Raw genomic sequence first — 19,546 nt, forward strand, 5'->3', positions numbered from 1 at the left:
AGCCAGAAGTAGTCTGGTATATGTTGGTGCAGAAACTGAATTCGGCTTCTAGGACAGTGATGAGATCTTCTGTCCTATTTCTGAGGCTTCATTGCTGTTTACTAGGCTAAGCCAGAAAAATAGGACTGAGTTTATTTACCACAGTATATCATGAACTAGTAATATTCACAACAAATACCCTGATTTGATCATTAGATGTTGTATATGTGTACCGAAATATCACTTGTACTCTGAAAATACAACTGTAGTATATCAATTTTTAAAATATTTTTAAAAAGCAATGTGGTATTTAGGTTGTATTCACATTATACAGATTTTGGTTTTTTGTTTTAATGAAAACATCATAATGAAATAATATACTTTTTTTCATTGACACTAATTTTATGCTGTAGGCTTCCAGAACAGTGATGAGATCTTCTGTCCTATTTCTGAGGCTTCATTGCTGTTTACTAGGCTAAGCCAGAAAAATAGGACTGAGTTTATTTACCAAAGTATATCATGAACCAGTAATATTCACAACAAATACCCTGATTTGATCATTACATGTTGTATACGTGTACCGAAATATCACTTGTACTCTGAAAATACATACAACTATAGTATATCAATTTTAAAAATATGTTTAAAAAGCAATGTGGTATTTAGGTTGGTATTCACATTATACAGATTTTGGTTTTTTGTTTTAATGAAAACATCATAATGAAATAATACACTTTTTTTTCATTGACACTAATTTTATGCTGTAGGCTTCCAGGACAGTGATGAGATCTGTCCTATTTCTGAGGCTTCATTGCTGTTTACTAGGCTAAGCCAGAAAAATAGGACTGAGTTTATTTACCAAAGTATATCATGAACCAGTAATATTCACAACAAATACCCTGATTTGATCATTACATGTTGTATACATGTACCAAAATATCACTTGTACTCTGAAAATACATACAACTATAGTATATCAATTTTAAAAATGTTTTTAAAAAGCAATGTGGTAATTAGGTTGGTATTCACATTATACAGATTTTGGTTTTTTGTTTTAATGAAAACATCATAATGACATAATATACTTTTTTTTTTCATTGACACTAATTTTATACTGTAGATTATTTTAGCAGGGCCTAATATAGGCTACCTTACATTTTTCACACTTTCTAAACTTAGCTTTGTTTCCTAGATCCTAGAAGACAGTATGATATTTTCTCTGGCCAGTTGCATAATAACTGCAAAATGTAAGTATAAATTGATTTCTTTTTCAGATGAATTACTAAAATACAGGCTGAGCACAGTGGCTCACACCTGTAATCCCAACACTTTGGGAGGCTGAGGTGAAAGATTGCTTTAGGCCAGGAGTTGGAGGCCAGCCCAGAAAAGAGAGACCCTCTCTCTACAAAAAAAATAAGTTAACTGAGCATGATGGCCCATGCCTGCTACTCAAGAGGCTGAATCATGAGGATGGAGGCGACAGTGAACTGATTGTACACTCCAGCCTGAACAACAGAGTGAGACCCTGTCTCAAAAAAAACAAACAAGGCCAGGCATGGCAACTCACACCTGTAATCCCAACACTTTGGGAGGCCAGGATAAGAGGATCACTTCAGCCCAGGAGTTCGAGACTAGTCTGGGCAACATAGTGAGACCTCGTCTCTGCTAAAAATAACCGTTAGCTGGGTGTGGTGGCACATGCCTGTGGTTCCAGCCACTCGGGAAGCTGAGGCAGGATGATCACTTGAGCCCAAGAGGTTGAAGCTGCAGTGAGTGATGACCGCACTATTGCATTCCAGCCTGGGCAACAGAGCAAGACTGTCTCAAAACAAAAATAAAACACTGTTTAGAGGACTTCTTTAAAATTTTTCCCTCTTTTTCAGTCTTGTTTTAAAGGGCTGACTCACATAGGTGCTTTTTTTCTTAACCCCAAGTGCTTGAAGTCACCTCTGAAAATTGCCATAAATTTCTTGACACATTTTATGGATTGTGAATTCTAGTTAGTGCCTTTAAAATGAAAACTGCTGTTGACACCTTTCCAACCAGAACAGTGAGCTTTTCATTTCCTGCTGCTGCTTTCCACTTTGACTCCAAGCTAGTCTGCTATTATTAAGGTCTACCAACAAGAGTATATAGGCCACAGAAATCACGATTTAAAAGAACTCCTCTCATTGGAATTGAAGGTGATTTCTATGTAAAATTGTAAAATATTTGATATGTTTCTAAGTTTCCTCACTTGGTTTTTAGATTGGTAGAGTACCATTTATTTATACAATATTTATAAAAATACTTCTGTAGGCATAAAAATATACTAAGATAAAAATACTTAAAGAAAGTATTAGGGGGCCAGGCAAGGTGGCTCACAGCCATAATGCCAGCACTCTGGGAGGCCGAGGTGGATGAATCACTGGAGCCCAGAAATTTGGGACCAGCCTGGGCAACACAGCGGAACCCTATCTCTATAAAAAATTCAAAAATTAGCCAGGCCTGGTGGCACACACCTGTAATCCCAGTTATGTAAGGAAGGCTAAGGTGGGAGGATCACTTAAGCCCAGGAGGTTGAGGTTGCAGTGAGCCGTGATCACACCACTGGACTGCAGCCTGGGTGACAGAGTGAGACCCTGTCAAAAAACAAAAGGAGGCCAGGCATGGTGACTCATGCCTGTAATCCCAGAACTTTGAGAGGCTGAGGTGGGCGGATCACAAGATCAGGAGTTCGAGACCAGCCTGACCAACATGTTGAAACCCCATCTCTACTAAAAATACAAAAAGTAGCCGGGTATGGTGGCATGTGCCTGTAATCTCAGCTACTCAGGAGGCTGAGGCAAGAGAATCACTTGAACCCTGGAGGCAGAGGTTGCAATGAGCTGAGATCACACCACTGCACTCCAGCCTGGGTGACAGAGCTACGCTCTGTCTCAAAAAAAAAAAAAAAAAAAAAACCCAAAAAACAAAAGGAAGTATTAGGACATGAATTTAAATTTTAGAAAATTTATGTTCACTTGAAGGATTTCATTTATATCCCTTAATGTTTAAGGAAACTTTCTTTAAAATGATACAAATATAAACTTCCCATAAAGTTTTCTTCTTTGGCATACAGAAATGTCCAGATACTATAGATGATTAAATTGAATTTAGGTAAGCATATGTCAAAAATAATGTATTCAACCTTTTTCTTTTTTTTTTTTTTGAGACGGAGTTTCACTCTTGTCACCCAGGCTGGAGTGCAATTGCGCTATCTCAGGTCACTGCAACCTCCACCTCCTCGATTCAATAGATTCTCCTGCCTTAGCCCCCTGAGTAGGTGGGATTACAGGCGCCCACAACTATGCTTGGCTAATTTTCATATTTTAAGTAGAGACCATGTTGGCCAAGCTGGTCTTGAACTGACCTCAGGTGCTCTGCCCGTCTCAGCCTCCCAGGGTGTTAGGATTACAGGCGTGAGCCACCACATCCTGACTTATTCAACCTTTTTAAAAAAATGCCTACTTGTTTGGTCCAGTGGTGCACATTTGTCCCAGCTACGTTGGAGGCTGAGGTGGTAGGATTGTGTGAGCCCCAGGAGTTCACCTAACTTGGGCAATAAAACAAGACCCCAGCTTAAAAAAAATTAATATAAAGATAGATTTAAAATCCTTGTTTTTAAAACGTCTTACATTAAAAATAAATACGTCTTTGCTAAAGACCTTTAAAAATCTAAATCACTTGTGCTCTGGACACCAAGAAAAGTGACTATTTCCAAGGTTGAATTAATATGTTAATCTTATTTTCAGTTTTTAGGGAGATTTTAGGAGAATTGCTATGTATTTGGATGTAGGTTGGTGGTTTTTTAAGGCTCCTCTGAAGTTTTTGAGAGTAGATAAACAAGAAACCTTAATAAGTTCTTACTCCTTACTCTGCCCCTTATTAGCCTTGGGCAAGATTCTTATCTCTCCATTTTCCTCCTTTTCTAAAATACGAGTTTAGCTCCAGATGACCTCCAAGTTATCTCTGAGCTATGAAATTGTGTCTGATTCAGTATTGCATTTAAAGCACATTAAGTGGCTTAAAATCACATTTTAAAGCTATTTTCAGCCATCGTTGTGACAGGCTGGGCAACGTAGTGGGACTTGATCTCTACCAAAAAAAAAAATTGTAATTAGCTGTGCATGGTGGCATGTTCCTGTAGTCCCAGCTACTTGGGAAGCTTGAGGTGGGATCACTTTAGCCAGGAGATCAAGGCCTCAAGTGAGCCGCGATCACTGCCACTGCACTCCAGCCTAGGTGACAGAGTGTGACCCTATCTAAAAAAAAAAACCCCATAAACCAAAAGTCAATGTGAGTTTTTTTTTTTTTTTTTTTTTTGAGGCGGAGTCTCGCTCTGTAGCCCAGGCTAGAATGCAGTGGTGTAATCTCGACTCACTGCAACCACCACACCCAGCTAATTTTTTGTATTTTTAGTAGAGATGGGGTTTCACCATGTTGGCCAGGATGGTCTCGTTCTCTTGACCTCATGATCTGCCCGCCTCGGCCTCCCAAAATGCTGGGATTACAGGCATCAGCCACCGCACCTGGCCTGTTATATTAATTTTAAGTGATAATATAGTCAAGCAGAGTACATGAATGACCACTGTATGCAAATCGTTGTGGTGAATCCTTCAGTTGTATATTACTCTATGTTGTAAAATTGTGTGACACACATATTGTACACTGCACAAGTTTTCACATCACTTGTGAAATAGAAATTCTATAGTTCGAGGCCAGGCGCGGTGGCTCCAGCCTGTAATCCCAGCACTTTGGGAGGCCGAAACGGGCAGATCCACGAGGTCAGGAGATCGAGACCATCCTGGCTAACACGGTGAAGCCCCGTCTCTACTAAAAATACAAAAAATTAGCCGGGCATGGTGGCGGGCGCCTGTAGTCCCAGCTACTTGGGAGGCTGAGGCAGGAGAATGGCCTGAACCTGGGAGGCGGAGCTTGCAGTGAGCTGAGATCCGGCCACTGCATTCCAGCCTGGGCGACAGAGCGAGACTCCGTCTCAAAAAAAAAAAAAAAAAAAAAGAAATTCTATAGTTCACTCAGAAGCCGTAATGATGAAGAGGCATATGTAGGGAAAAGTTAAGGACAGGCAGTCACTCATGTTTTTTGTGAACTCTAGATATAAAAAAAACTAATCAGAGTAATTGAGTACCAGGTAACTACTGATTTTAATGATAACAATATGGGTAATAAGGTGTATCAGGAAAACTTTTTTTATAAATTAACTTTGAGATTAAGTTAACCCTTGGTTCAGGAAAGAGATCATTGGTAAGTGAAGTACAAGTTACTAGAAGGATATTAAGAAGTATTTGACACAGGAACAATAGAGCTACAGATGGTGTCACCTCAAACATATTCTAGGGAAAGAGGTAGTATATATGTTCAGAAGGTTCCATTCTTTTAATAGTTATAATCCCAGTGTATTACTACAGAAATTATAATTACTCTTTTTCCTCTGTTTTTTTTTCTCAACATGTAATTTCTTTACATTTTCATTTCTTCTGGTTTTTTCTCAACATGTAATTTCTTTACATTTTCATTTCCTCAATGAATATAATCCATAAACCAGTTTAAGCTAAAGTAAGCCATGAGCCATTCATCTTCCCATTTGTTAATTGAGATAAATGTGATATTCTATTTGTTAAAAGTACAGATGTTTGGACATTACCATAAACCTACTGAACCAGAATTTGTGAATGTGAGGTTATAGCATCAGCCATCTCCCAGGTGGTTTTTGAGAACCACTGTTTTTTTTTTGTTGTTGTTTGTTTGTTTGTTTGAGACAGGGTCTCACTTGGTTTCCCAGGGTGAAGTGCAGTGGCATGATCACAGCTCACTGCAGCCTCAACCCCCTGGGCTCCAGCAATCATCCCATCTCAGCCTCCCAAGTAGCTGGGACTACAGTCACACACCACCACACCCAGCTGATTTTTGAGTTTTTTGTAGAGATGGGGTTTTGCCATGTTGCCCAGACTAGTCTTGAACTCCTGAGCCCAAGCAATCCCCCAGCTTCAGATCCCCTCCCAAAGTGATCCCCTCTGCGCAATCCCTCCCAAAGTGCTGGGATTACAGGTGTGAGCCACCATGTCTGGTTGAGAACTATTCTAAGCAATAACCAGTCACAAATTTTGAGCCAGTGTATTTACCATCACAGGTAAATATGTTAGAATATTGATTTATTGATAAATCTGCTAGCTTGATTTGTCTGAATCATTTCATTAGTGCTCCTAAGTGAACTGATAAATCAAGTTAATAAGGTTGAGTGCATCCGATAATCAATTGCAATAACCAACATTGAGCACTCCTACAGATATGAAATTTATTTATTATCATAACTATTTTACCTAAGGTAAAATTAATTGGCTCCGGTTACTTACCAGTTTTAAGAAAGAAGGCATCCAGATTGCACTATGTCTGTTGGAGGGCAATCCATAAATATTGATGTTCCATTCAGTGAAATACAAACCCTGTGAATAATTTTACTTTTTGGTACCACTTATGTTATCTTCTATATCATAGGAGAAAAAAAGCAAATATAAAAACACCACTCTAAATAATTAGTTTTTTTCTTATTCTATACCCAAACCATGAGTTAGCGATTTTCATTGTTATTCATATAATGTTTCACCTAGTGTGTACCTGGGCAATCTGTTTTTTAACCACCTCTGAAGAAGTTCAAAAAAAATTATATGAAGAGATAAACCAAGTTTTTGGAAATGGTCCTATTACTCCAGAGAAAATTGAGCAGCTCAGGTAAGGACACAATAAAAAGAGGAGATTATTAAAAGGTAAATTTGAACTGGTTTATCTAATTTAAAGCTATTGTTGCTATTTAGGAAAGCTGTATATTTTTATAGGACTTCAAGTATTTATACGTAGATTTTATTAGGTAAATGAATCTGCTTTTTAAAATCATAAGGTTGTGTGGGAAATGTTTAACTTAGCCTGTTAAATAGTACTAGTGAAGTCAAGCAAGTATGACACTCATACTTTGTTGATGGTAATAAAAAACAGTACAGCAACATTAGATAATAATTTAGTAGGCTTGACCAGATGTGGTGGCTTACACCTGTAATCCCAGCACTTTGGGAGGCCAAGGCAGGCGGATCACTTAAGCCCAGTAGTTCAAGACCAGCTTGGGCAACACGGCAAAAACCCATCTGTACTAAAAATACAAAATATCAGCCAGGTGTGCTGGGACACGCCTGTAGTCCAAGCTACTCAAGAGGCTTAGGTGGGAGGATCGCCTGAGCTCAGGAGGTTGAGGCTACAGTGATTGCATCACTGCACTCCAGCCTGGGTTACAGAGCGAGACCCTGTCTCAAAAGAAAAGAAAACAATAGAAAACAATATAGTAGGCTCTTAAAAAGTTCAACGTACACTTATATGACCCAGCAATTCCACTCTTTGGAATTTCATTCCAAGATAAATGAAAACATGACTACACAAAGACCTGTTTGCATATATTCATAGCAGTATTATTCAAAATAGCCCAAAATTGGAAGTAGTTCAAATGTTCAACTGGTAAATAGATAAACAAATTGTGGTATTACCATACCATAGAATACTACCAAGTAATAAAAAGGAACACCATATTAATACACACAACAACACAGATAAATCTTAGTGATTTAAGTGAAAGAGTGAAACATAAAATACGGCTACTGTATGATTTCATTTGTGTGAAATTCTAGAAAAGGCAAATTATGGTAATAAAAAGCATTCTGTTGGGGGTTAGGAATGGGGACAGGATCAACTACAAAGGGGCATGAAGAAAATGAAACTGTCGGCTGGGCGCAGTGGCTCACGCCTATAATCCCAGCACTTTGGGAGGCCGAGGAGGGTGGATCACGAGTCAGATCGAGACCATCCTGGCTAACATGGTGGAACCCCGTCTCTACTAAAAATACAAAACATTAGCCGGGCACGGTGGCAGGCGCCTATAGTCCCAGCTACTCGGGAGGCTGAGGCGGAAGAATGGCGTGAACCCAGGAGGCGGAGCTTGCAGTGAGCCGAGATCGCGCCACTGCACTGCAGCCTGGGCGAAAGAGCGAGACTTCTCAAAAAAAAAAAAAAAAAGAAAAGAAAGAAAATGAAACTGTCTTATATATTACTTGTGATTGTAGTTACACAATTGTATACAATTACTAAAATTCAAACTGTACAGGTAAAATGGGTTAATTTTATTGCATATAACCATACCTTAATTAATTTTTGTTTTAAATTGCAACTGTGACTGCTTTGGGGTTAGAAGTCTGAGACTGGGTAGCAAGCAACCCTACCTTGGAGCATAAAATCAACTATAGAGAAGATAGAGTGGCTGGGCACAGTGGCCCACACCTGTAATCCTACCAATTTGGGAGGCGAAGGTGAGAGGCTCACCAGAGCCCGAGAGTGCAAGACTAGCCAGAGCAACCTGGCAAAACCTCATCTCTAAAAAAAAAGATACAAAAAATTAGCTAGGGATGGTGGTGCATGCCTATAGTCCCAGCTACTCAGGAGGCTGATATAGGAGAATCACCTGAGCCCAGGAAGTCCAGGCTGCAGTGAGCCATGATCACACCACTACACTCCATCCTGGTAACAGTGAGACCCTCTCTCAAAAAAAGAAAACAAGATAACCACTGGAAAGAACTGGGAGGCTTTTAAATGTTGGAAGTTTTATTTATTACATTGAATGTAACTACTTTTTTAAAAGTAATACTAGTTGCCTTTTGAAGTTTTTATCATATAGAAGTGTAAGAAGTCGAAGGTGAAGTTCCTTTGTAAATGTGTGCCCGTAAGCCGGTAACAATTGGGCTGGGTGCAGTGACTCATGCTTATAATCCCAGCAATTTGGGAGGCTGAGGCTGGAGGATTGCTTGAGCCCAGGAGTTTGAGACCATTCAGGGCAACATAGAGGGAGCCTGTCTCTACAAAATGTTTAAAAATTAGACAGACATAAAGGTATGTACCTGTGGTTACAACTACTAGGGAGGCTGAGGTGGGAGGATCGCTTGAGCTTCGGAGCTTGAGGCTGCAGCATGATAGAGTGTCACTGCACTCCAGTCTGGGCAACAGAGCAAGAACCTGTCTCTTAAAAATAAATAAGGAAATAAATAATTTTTTAAAGTTTAAACTCTCTAATATAGCTCACGAAGCATTTCAAAAGCTGGGCCTTGTGTACTCACCTTATCCTCACTTGTGCCTCTTCATAGCTTTCAGTTTAGCTCTACTCAAAGTCTTTTGTTTCTTACCTCCTGTCCTGGCTTTTGCACAAACTGTTCCTCTGTATAGATTCTCTTTTTGTCTCTCCTTTAGTTAAGTCCAGGTGTTGGGTTTTGGTTTTGCGGTGGGGTTTTTTTTTTTATTGTGGGTGGTTTGAGTGTTTTTTTTTTCTTTTTTATGTTGTTGTTTTGCAGATTTCAGCCTGTGTTTATTTCTCTCTTTCTCTCTCTCTCCTTTTTTTTTTTTTTTTTTGAGATGCAGTGTCTCTCTGTCACCCAGGCAGGTTTGCAGTGGCGCAATTTTAGCTCACTGCACCCTCCACCTCCTGGATTGAAACGATTCTCGTGCCGCAGCCTTCCAAGTAGTTGGAATTACAGGCGTGCACTACCACACCTAGCTAATTTTTGTATTTTTAGTAGACACGGGGTTTTACCATGTTGGCCAGGCTAGTCTCGAACTCCTGGCCTCAAGTGATCCACCCGCCTCTGGCTCCCAAAATGCTGGGATTACAGACGTGAGCCACTGCTCCCGGCCCGGCCTGTGTTTATTTCTCTACGAAACCCTTTACCTAGAGTAGCTGTTCCTGCCTTATATTCCAGTAATACCCTGAACTTCCTTTGTCATAACATGCGCTATGCTTGTTTAATTGTTCATCCTTTATGTCCTATCCACTCTGCCTCCCCACTGCCAACTAGAATCTGAACCCCTTTGATGGTGTATCTCTTGTTTATTGTTGTAGCTCAGTATCTAGCACGGTGCTTCACATGTAGCAGGTATGCAATAAATATTTGTACAGAAGAGAGGAAGGAAGAATGTTTCCCATTTTGATTTTGTTGTTTTTGATGTTACAAACAATTAACACTTCTGTGCTTACATCTTTGCTAATATTTTCAAATATTTCTGTATAATAAGGTCCTAGAAGTGAGCTTCTAGTTGAAGGATGTATGCAGTAGGTCAGTGGTTAAGATTTGAATCCTGTCAACACAACTTACCTGCTATGTGATCTTAAATAACTGCCTCTGATTTTAATCTGTAAAATTAGAATAATAATAGCACCCATGGGTTTCTTGTAAGGATTCGATAAGATCCTGTATATAAAGTATTTAAGTGAACTAACTCATAGCAAAATTGGAATACATTTTAGTTTTTATTCTTCTCATTGTGATGTACACTTGAGGTGTACCACTTTATACTTCCACCAATTGGATATGAGAATGTCTTTTTCTCCATCTTTTTCTAGTAATATCTGCTGTCATTCTTTTTCATCTTTGTCAATCTGGCAAGTTAAAAAAAAAAAAAACACGCTATGATTGGCAGTCTTTAAGTTGTTAATTAAGTTGAGTATCATTTCATGTCTTCAGGCCATTTGTATGTTTTTGTGAATTTTTGTATTCTCTGTCCCTGTTTCTATGGGGTTGTTGGATTTTTTAATTACTTTTAAAGATGTTTTATACATTAAGGATATCTTTACTGAAAATATTTTTCCTAGTTATCTTTAGAAATATGTAAACAAAATGTTTCTCTAGTTAGGTTATTTGTATTATTCTTTATAATTTTCTGTCAGCTTCATGCTAAAAATAAACTTTAAAAAAATTATAGAAACATTTTGAGTTTTCTTCTGGTACTTTTAAAAGTGTTTTTATTTGTTGAAATCTTTATCTACCTAGAGTTATATGCAGATTAATAACAAATCTTATAAAAATGTATTTATTTTAAAATTTATAAAATTTTTAATAAGTTTTTATATACTTCTAATATATAACATATCTTTAAGCAGATAAGAATTATGATGGGACTATTTCAAGTTAGGAATGTTTGAGCAGTTGTTGAAGAACGTTTTTTAAATGTATGTACATTTCTAACTGCCTCCTAAAATAAACATCTTCAAAAAAATTTTTTTTAAAACAGATATTGTCAGCATGTGCTTTGTGAAACTGTTCGAACTGCCAAACTGACTCCAGTTTCTGCCCAGCTTCAAGATATTGAAGGAAAAATTGACCAATTTATTATTCCTAGAGAGGTAGAAAATATTTAATATGTTTAATTCATTCAACTATTCTCAACTCTTTTGGTGTGTGTGTGTATATATATATATTTTAGATGGAGTTTCGCTCTTGTCACCCAGGCTGGAGTGCAATGGTGCAATCTTGGCTCACTGCAACCTCCACCTCCCAGGTTCAAGGGATTCTCCTGTCTCAGCCTCCCTAGTAGTGGGGATTACAGGTGCCCGCACCATGCCCAGCTAATTTTTGTATTTTTAGTAGAGATGGGGTTTGGCATGTTGGCCAAGCTGGTCTTGAACTCCTGACCTCAGGTGATCTGCCAACCTTGGCCTCCCACAGTGCTGGGATTATATGCATGAGCCACTGCACCCCGCGTGGTGTGTATTTTAAATTTGTTTAAAGTGGCAAATAAATGCTACCCATTATTAAATAAAAGACACAATTATTTTAGTTACAAAATAATATGTGCTTGTTTTAAAGTTCAAACCACATAAAAGTCTTTCTTCCCAAAAGGTACTACTGTTAGCAGTTTAGTATGTATTTCTATAGACCTATTTCTGTGTATATGTTTATAGAAACACACATATACATATGTATTAAACAGAATTTATATGTGAAAAGTTACTCTTCCTATAATATTCTTTAATTTTCTTCTTAATTGAGTGTATTATGGCTATTAGTACACCTAGCACTTGATACAGATTCGACTCATTATTAATGGCTGCATAATATTCCATAGTGTGACTGTACCATAATTTATGTTTTAATTTGATTTTTTGAGACAGAATATCACTGTGTCACCCAGCCTGGAGTGCAGTGGTGCAATCTTGGCTCACTGCAACCTCCGCCTCCCGAGTTCAAGTGATTCTCCTGCCTCAGCCTCCTGCGTAGCTGGGATTACAGGCTTGCACTACAAGGCCTGGCTAATTTTTGTATTTTTAGTAGAGATGGGGTTTCACCATGTTGGCCAGGCTGGTCTCAAACTCCTGGCCTCAAGTGATCCACCCGCCTCCACCTCTCAACGTGCTGGGATAGCAGGCATGAGCCACCATGCCCATCCAGCATGATTTATTTAAGCAGCCCCCGCTAATGGAAATTATGATTGACATTTTTTTTTTATTATATACTGGTACAGGTGTTGAGTAGTCTTAGACATGGAGTTTTTGTGTGAAAGTCCATGTGTATGTTCAGTTATTATTATTTTTAGAAAGGGTCTTGCTCTTTTACCTAGGCTGGAGTACAGTGGTGCTATTGCAGCGTCAACCTTCGAGGCTTAAGTGATCCTCCCACCTCAGCTTCCCAAGTAGCTGGACTAAATTTTTTTTGTTTTTTATAAAGACGGAGTCTCACTATGTTGCCCAGGCTGATATCGAACTCCTAGGCTCAAGTGATCCTCCTGCCTCAGCCTCCCAAAGTGGTGAGATTATAGGCATTAGCCGCTATACTGGGCCATGTGTATGTTAATTTTAAAATGTTCTCTGAAAGCCATTTTATACTTTTAGCAACAATGTATGAGAATGTTTTTTCTTTCCAAATCCTCACCACCTCTGAATTTGAGTCTTATGTATATTTTATGAATCTTGCTTTTCTCTGATCATTGGAGAAATCGAACAAATTTTCATACATATATTAACAGTTTGTATTTTTCTTTTGTGAATTCTGGTCTTTATAACTTTCATTGATTTTTCTAGTGAGCTTATATATATTTTTGTATACTATACAAACTGTCAGTTATATAGCAAATAACTTACTGTTGCTTACATTCTTTTTTTATTGTTTTTTAACTGGATGTAGATTTTAAATTTTCATATAGTTAAGTCTGTTATTCCTTTATGGTTTCTAGATTTTGTGACATGCTTAGGGAGGCCTTCCTCATTGTAAGATTACCAAAATAATCACTTGTGGTTTCTTCCATTATTATTTTTTTTAATTTTATTTATTTATTTATTTTTTGAGATGGAGTCTCACTCTGTCTCCCAGGCTGGAGTGCAGTGGCACAATCTGGGCTCACTGCAAGCTCTGCCTCCCAGGTTCACACCATTCCCCTGCCTCAGCCTCCCGAGTAGTAGCTGGGACTGCAGGTGCCCACCACCACGCCTGGCTACTTTTTTGTATTTTTAGCAGAGATGGGGTTTCACCGTGTGAGCCAGGATGGTCTCGATCTCCTGACCTCGTGATCCGCCCGCCTCAGCCTCACAAAGTGCTGGGATTACAGGTGTGAGCCACCGCACCCGGCCGATTTCTTCCATTATTTTAAATTATTATTTCGTATTCACTATCTATATTAAAAGAAGTTTGGAATAAGTTGACTTTCTAGGAGTCATTTTACCTCTGTTAGTCCTTGACTAATTGGATTTTTTTTTTCACAGACCCTCGTCCTTTATGCCCTTGGTGTGGTACTTCAGGATCCTAATACTTGGCCATCTCCACACAAGTATGAAATATTTGTCATTGTCTTTGTGACTGTCAGTTTTTGGGTTTGCACGTTTTGCATTCCTTTCCTAAGTTTTGAGGAGAAAATTCAGTATGTAGCAATGATACAACAAAAGAAAAACAGTGAATCCCCTTTTCTTCTCTTTCTTTTGAGACAGGGTCTCACTCTGTCACCCAGGCTGGAATGTAGTAGTGCAATCACTTCTCACTGCAGCTTTGACCTCTCTGACTCAAGCCATCCTTCAGCGTCAGCCACCTAAGTAGCTAGGACCACAGGCGTGCGCCACCACACCTGGTTAATTTTCATACTTTTTGTAGAGATGGGTTTCACCATGTTGCCCGGGCTGGTCTTGAATTCCTGAGCTCAAGCCATCCTCCCTCCTCTGCCTCCCAAAGTGGTGGGATTACAGGCATGAACCACCAAGCCTGAACTGCATCACCATTATCTTCTGTTCACTGCTTTTTCTCTTATGTGAATCTGCTATTTGCTACTCTTTGTCTCTTTTATTACCACTTTTATAGTAAGTGAAAAGTAATTAGCATCTGTTTTAAGAAAATGAAAGCAGGCCAGGCACCGTGGCTCACGCCTGTAATCCCAGCACTTTGGGAGGCCGAGGCAGGCAGATCACGAGGTCGTGAGTTCAAGACCAGCCTGGCTAACATGGCGAAACCCCGTCTCTACTAAAAATACAAAAATTAGCCAGGTGTGGTGGCACATGCCTGTAATGTAATGCCAGCTACTCAGGAGGCTGAGGCAGGAGAATCACTTGAACCTGGAAGGCAGAGGTCGCAGTGAGCCGATTGTGCCATTGCATTCCAGCCAGGGCAACAAGAGCAAGATGCAAGACTCCATCTCAAAAAAAAAAAAAGAGCAAAATTTCTTTTTTTTTTTTGAGATGGAATCTCACTCTGTCACCCAGGCTGGATTGCGGTGGTGCAATCTAGTGTCACTGCAAGCTCCGCCTCCCAGGTTCAAACAATTCTCCTGCCTCAGCCTCCCAAGTACTTGGGACTACAGGCGCCCGCCACCATGCCCGGCTAATATTTTTGTAGTTTTAGTAGAGACGGGGTTTCATCATGTTAGCCAGGATGGCCTCGATCTCCTGACCTCGTGATCTGCCCACTTCAGCCTCCCAAAGTGCTAGGATTACAGGCGTGAGCCACCGTGCCCGGCCTTTTTTGTGTTCCAGTGCGTTTTTCTATTCTTTATTTTTATTGCTTCTCTTTTTGCTTTTTTTTAAATTTATTTTTTATTTCAATAGGCTTTTGGGGAACAGGTGGTATTTGGTTACATGAATAAGTTATTTGGTGGTGATTTCTGAGATTTTGGTGCACCCGTCACCCAAGCAGTATACACTGTACCCAATGTGTAGTCTTTTATCCCTCATAACTCCACCCTTTCCCCCAAGTCCCTAAAGTCCATTATATCATTCTTATGCCTTTGCGTCCTCATACCTTAGCTCCCAAGAATTTCCCTTTTTTAAAAATTCAGAATTTAAGTCATTTAAGAATACTTGTTTTTGCGAGGAATTTTTTTGTTCTGTGGTACGTGGGTTGTTTTGTTTTTAATATATGCGTTTCTTCAACGACTTTACAGAGTAAAATTCTATACAACAAAAAATGTTTCTTAGGCCCTTCATTTCCCTTACTTTATTTTTTCTTCTGAGGCAGGATCTTGCTCTGTCGCCCAGGATGGAGTGCAGTGGTGTAAACACGGGCTCACTGCAGCCTCAACCTCCTGGGCTCAAGCAATGCTCCTACCTCACCCTCCAGAGTAACTGGAACTATAGGTATATACTATCCCGCCTGGCGAATTTTTTTTTTTTTATTTATTTTTATTTTTATTTTTTTTGAGACAGAGTCTCGCTCTGTTGCCAGACTGGTCTTGCAATAAGCAAAACACCATCTATGAAAAATAATGGGCTGGGCACGGTAGCCTGTAATCCCAGCACTTTGGGAGGCTGAGGCGGGCAGATCACCTGAGGTCTGGAGTTCCAGACCAGCCTGACCAACATGGAGAAACCCCATCTCTACTAAAAATACAAAATTAGCCAGGCATGGTGGCTCATGCCTGTAATCCCAGCTACTCGGGAGGCTGAGGCAGGAGAGGTGGAGGTTGCGGTGAGCCGAGATCATGCCATTTCTCCCCAGCCTGGGCAGCAAGAATGAACCTCCATCTCAAAAAAATAAAAAATAAAAAATAATGATAATAATCACACATATATAGAGTATGTTTTTCATTCGCTTTAATCCAGATACCTCCTAGAATTCAGTGGCTTAAAAGAAGTGTCGTACATCTTTTTTTTTTTTTTTTTTTTTAGTCGGAATCTCAATCTGTTGCCAGGCTGGAATGCAGTGGCGCGATCTCAGCGCACTGCAACCTCTGCCTCCCAGGTTCAAGTGATTCTCCCGCCTCAGCCTCCCAAGTAGCTGAGACTACAGACATGCACCACCACACCTAGCTAATTTTTGTATTTTTAGTAGAGACGAGGTTTCACCGTGTTGCCAGGATGGTCTCAATCTTTTGACCTCATGATCCACCTGCCTCAGCTTCCCAAAGTGCTGGGATTACAGCCTTGAGCCACTGTGCCCAGCATTTTAAAAATTTTTAATAGAAATGAGGTCTCGCTATATTGCCCAGGCCTGTCTTGAACTCCTGGGCTCAAGTGATCCACCTTGGAGTCCCAAAGTACTAGGATTATAGGTGTGAACCACTATGTCCAGCCTTTCTCACCTATTAATCTAGATGTAATATAATTGATAAATACAATTTTAAGGCTGGAGCCTCCAATTTTAAGACACAAATTTCAGTTGAAGAGGCAATATAAAATTTCTTACATATTGATAAGGTGGTCTCATGTAACAGGTCTTAAATGTATTTAAATATTCATTATATGATTTTCTATGATTTATCCTTACATTTCACAAAATAATATAAACTCGTGTAACTATCTTATACCTTGGTATTCTCGAGAAATATATTTTGCATCTATTATTTAGAAATTAAGTAGGCTGGGCGCCATGACTCGTGCCCATAATCCCAGCACTTTGGGAGGCCGAGGCAGGTGGATCATGAGGTCAAGAGATCGAGACCATCCTGGCAACATGGTGAAACCCTGTCTCTACTAAAAATACAAAAATTAGCTGCACGTGATGGTGTGCGCCTGTAGTCCTAGCTACTTGGAAGTCTGAGACAGGAGAATCGCTTGAACCTGGGATGTGGTGGTTACAGTGAGCCGAGATTGTGCCACTGCACTCCAGCCTGGTGACAGAACGAGACTCCGTCTCTAAAAAAGAAAAAAAAAAGAGAGAAATAATAAAGTGCCAGTCGCAGTGGCTCACACACCTATAATCCCAGCACTTTGAGAGATCGAAGCAAGAGGATCACTTGAGCTTAGGAGTTCAAGACCAGCCTGGGCAACATAGGGAGACTGTACAAAAAACTGTTAAAAGTAGCTGGGCCTGGTGGCATGTGCTTATAGTCACAGCTACTCAGGAAGCTGAGGTAGAAGAATAGTTTAAGTCCAAGAGGTTGAGGCTGCAGTGAGCCTTGATTGCAGCGTTGCACTCCAGCCTCGGTGACAGAGCGAGACCCTGTCTCAAAAAAGAATATATAGTAAGAAACAGTGATAGACTAAATATATGTTAAATAATTTGAGAACATAAAAATAAGTGACATTTAAATATAATGTAAGAGCACTTTCTATTTTCAGTCGATTTTTAACTTTATTACATACTTGTGTTCTTTTAGTGTCAACATGTAAAATGCCAGTGGAGTTATATTGTGATTAACCTCAAATTTTCTTTTTAGGTTTGATCCAGATCGGTTTGATGATGAATTGATAATGAAAACCTTTTCCTCACTTGGATTCTCAGGCACACGGGAGTGTCCAGAGTTGAGGTGAATAATAGAATGCCAGACTCTCTTCTTAGAATTTTGATGATCACTGTTGATGAGAATGGGCAATCTGTATGATTAAAGTGTAATTTTATCATTATTATTGTACTTTAAGTTCTGGGGTTCATGTGCAGAGCATGCAGGTTTAAAGTATACTTTTTAATCTTTAGTAACTAGTTGACTTTCTTCCTGACTAGGTTTGCATATATGGTGACCACAGTACTTCTTAGTGTATTGGTGAAGAGACTGCACCTACTTTCTGTGGAGGGACAAGTTATTGAAACAAAGTATGAACTGGTAACATCGTCAAGGGAAGAAGCTTGGATCACTGTCTCAAAGAGATATTAAAATTTTATGCATTTAAAATCATTGTTAAATTGATTGAGGAAAACAACCATTTAAAAAATCTGAGTTGAATCCTTTTATAAACCAGTAACACTTTGTAATATAAACACCTATTTGTACTTAATTTTGTAAATTTGGATTTTTATATATCATATTTTCTTCATTATACACATTTGACTTACTGCACAGTATATTGATCATTTTAATGGGAAACTTTAGATTTCTACTTTTTATTTTTGTTTTTTCACTTTCTTTGCCATTATTTTTATATTCTTACTGTGGGCTCTAAAATCAGTGTTCTTGAAGAAAGAAATTATTTTGCAGAAGCTGGGGAATCACGTTTGTTGAATATGCATAAAATAGAAACATAGGCTGGGTGCAGTGGCTCACACCTGTAATCCCTGCACTTTGGGAGGCCAAGGCAGGTGGATCACCTGAGGTCCGGAGTTTGAGACCAGCCTGGCCAACATGATGAAACCCCGTCTCTACTAAAAATACAAAAAATTGGCTAAGAGTGGTGGCCCATGCCTGTAATCCCAGCACTTTGGGAGGCTGAGGCGGGTGGATCACCTGAGGTCAGGAGTTCGAGATCAACCTGGCCAACATGATGAAACCCATCTCTACTAAAAATACAAAAAATTGGCCGGCCGTGGTGGCTCACACCTGTAATCCCAGCACTCTGGGAGGCCAAGGTGGGTGGATCACCTGAGGTCCAGAATTCAAGACCAGCCTGGCCAATATGATGAAACCCTGTCTCTACCAAAAATACAAAAAATTGGCCGGGCGCAGTGGCTCACACCTATAATCCCAGTACTTTGGGAGGCTGAGGCAGGCGGATCACTTGAGGTCAAGAGTTCGAGATCAGCCTGGCCAACATGGTGAAACCCCAGCTCTACTAAAAACACACACACACAAAAATTAGCTGGGCATGGTGGTGTGCACCTGTAATCCCAATTACTCAGAAGGCTGAGGCAGGAGAATCGCTTGAACCTGGGAGGCGGAGCTTGCAGTGAGCCGAGATCGCACCCCTGCACTCCAGCCTGGGCCACAGAGCGAGACTCTGTCTCAAGAAAAAAAAAAAAAAAAAGATAAATGGACAAAAGACATGAACAAACAGCTTTTATAGGATAGCATGGCTAACCAACTTTTAGAAAAGTGTTTAGTCTCACTAGGAAGTAACCAAATATTCGGGCAGAGCACAGTGGCTCATGCCTATAATCCCAGAACTTTGGAAGGCCAAAGCTGATGGATTGCTTGAGCCCAGGAATTCGAGACCAGCCTGGGCAACATGGGGAGACCCTGTCTCTATAAATATAAAAAAAAATTACTGGGCATGGTGGCACACACCTGTAGTCCCAGCTATTCTGGAGGCTGAGGTGGGAGGATCACTTGAGACCAGGAGAGGTTAAGGCTGCAGTGATCTGTGGTCACACCACTGTCCAGCCTGGACAACAGTGCAAAACCCTGTCTAACAAAAAAGGCCGGGCTCGTTGGCTCATGCCTGTAATACCAGCACTTTGGGAGGCCGAGGCAGATGGATCAGTTGAGGTCAGGAGTTCGAGACTAGCTGGGCCAGCGTGGTGAAACCCCATCTCTACCAAAAATACAAAAAAAAAAAATTAGCCGGGTGTGGTGGTGCACATTTGTAATCCCAGCTATTCAG

General features: G+C 39.9%; 1 protein-coding gene across 12 annotated transcripts in view; it reads left to right on the forward strand.

Moving 5' to 3' along the window:
- The window catches only part of CYP20A1 (cytochrome P450 family 20 subfamily A member 1), a 57,791-nt gene extending 39,722 nt beyond the window's left edge, over window positions 1-18,069 (forward strand). For 10 of the 12 annotated variants that reach the window (XM_077957391.1, XM_015110742.3, XM_077957396.1 and 7 more), the window contains 6 exons: window positions 1,172-1,226; window positions 6,630-6,750; window positions 11,113-11,224; window positions 13,577-13,641; window positions 17,452-17,541; window positions 17,736-18,069. In XM_077957391.1, coding sequence (XP_077813517.1) covers window positions 1,172-1,226; window positions 6,630-6,750; window positions 11,113-11,224; window positions 13,577-13,641; window positions 17,452-17,541; window positions 17,736-17,886 — 594 coding nt within the window. In that variant the 3' untranslated portion in view covers window positions 17,887-18,069. The remainder of the gene's footprint in view (window positions 1-1,171; window positions 1,227-6,629; window positions 6,751-11,112; window positions 11,225-13,576; window positions 13,642-17,451; window positions 17,542-17,735) is intronic. The other 2 variants (XR_013402124.1, XR_001438717.3) reach the window with 1 other exon arrangement.
- The last annotated feature ends 1,477 nt before the right edge of the window (window positions 18,070-19,546 follow it).

The sequence above is a fragment of the Macaca mulatta genome, chromosome 12 (assembly GCF_049350105.2).
Source record: "Macaca mulatta isolate MMU2019108-1 chromosome 12, T2T-MMU8v2.0, whole genome shotgun sequence".
In the NCBI taxonomy this organism is placed as follows: domain Eukaryota; kingdom Metazoa; phylum Chordata; class Mammalia; order Primates; family Cercopithecidae; genus Macaca; species Macaca mulatta.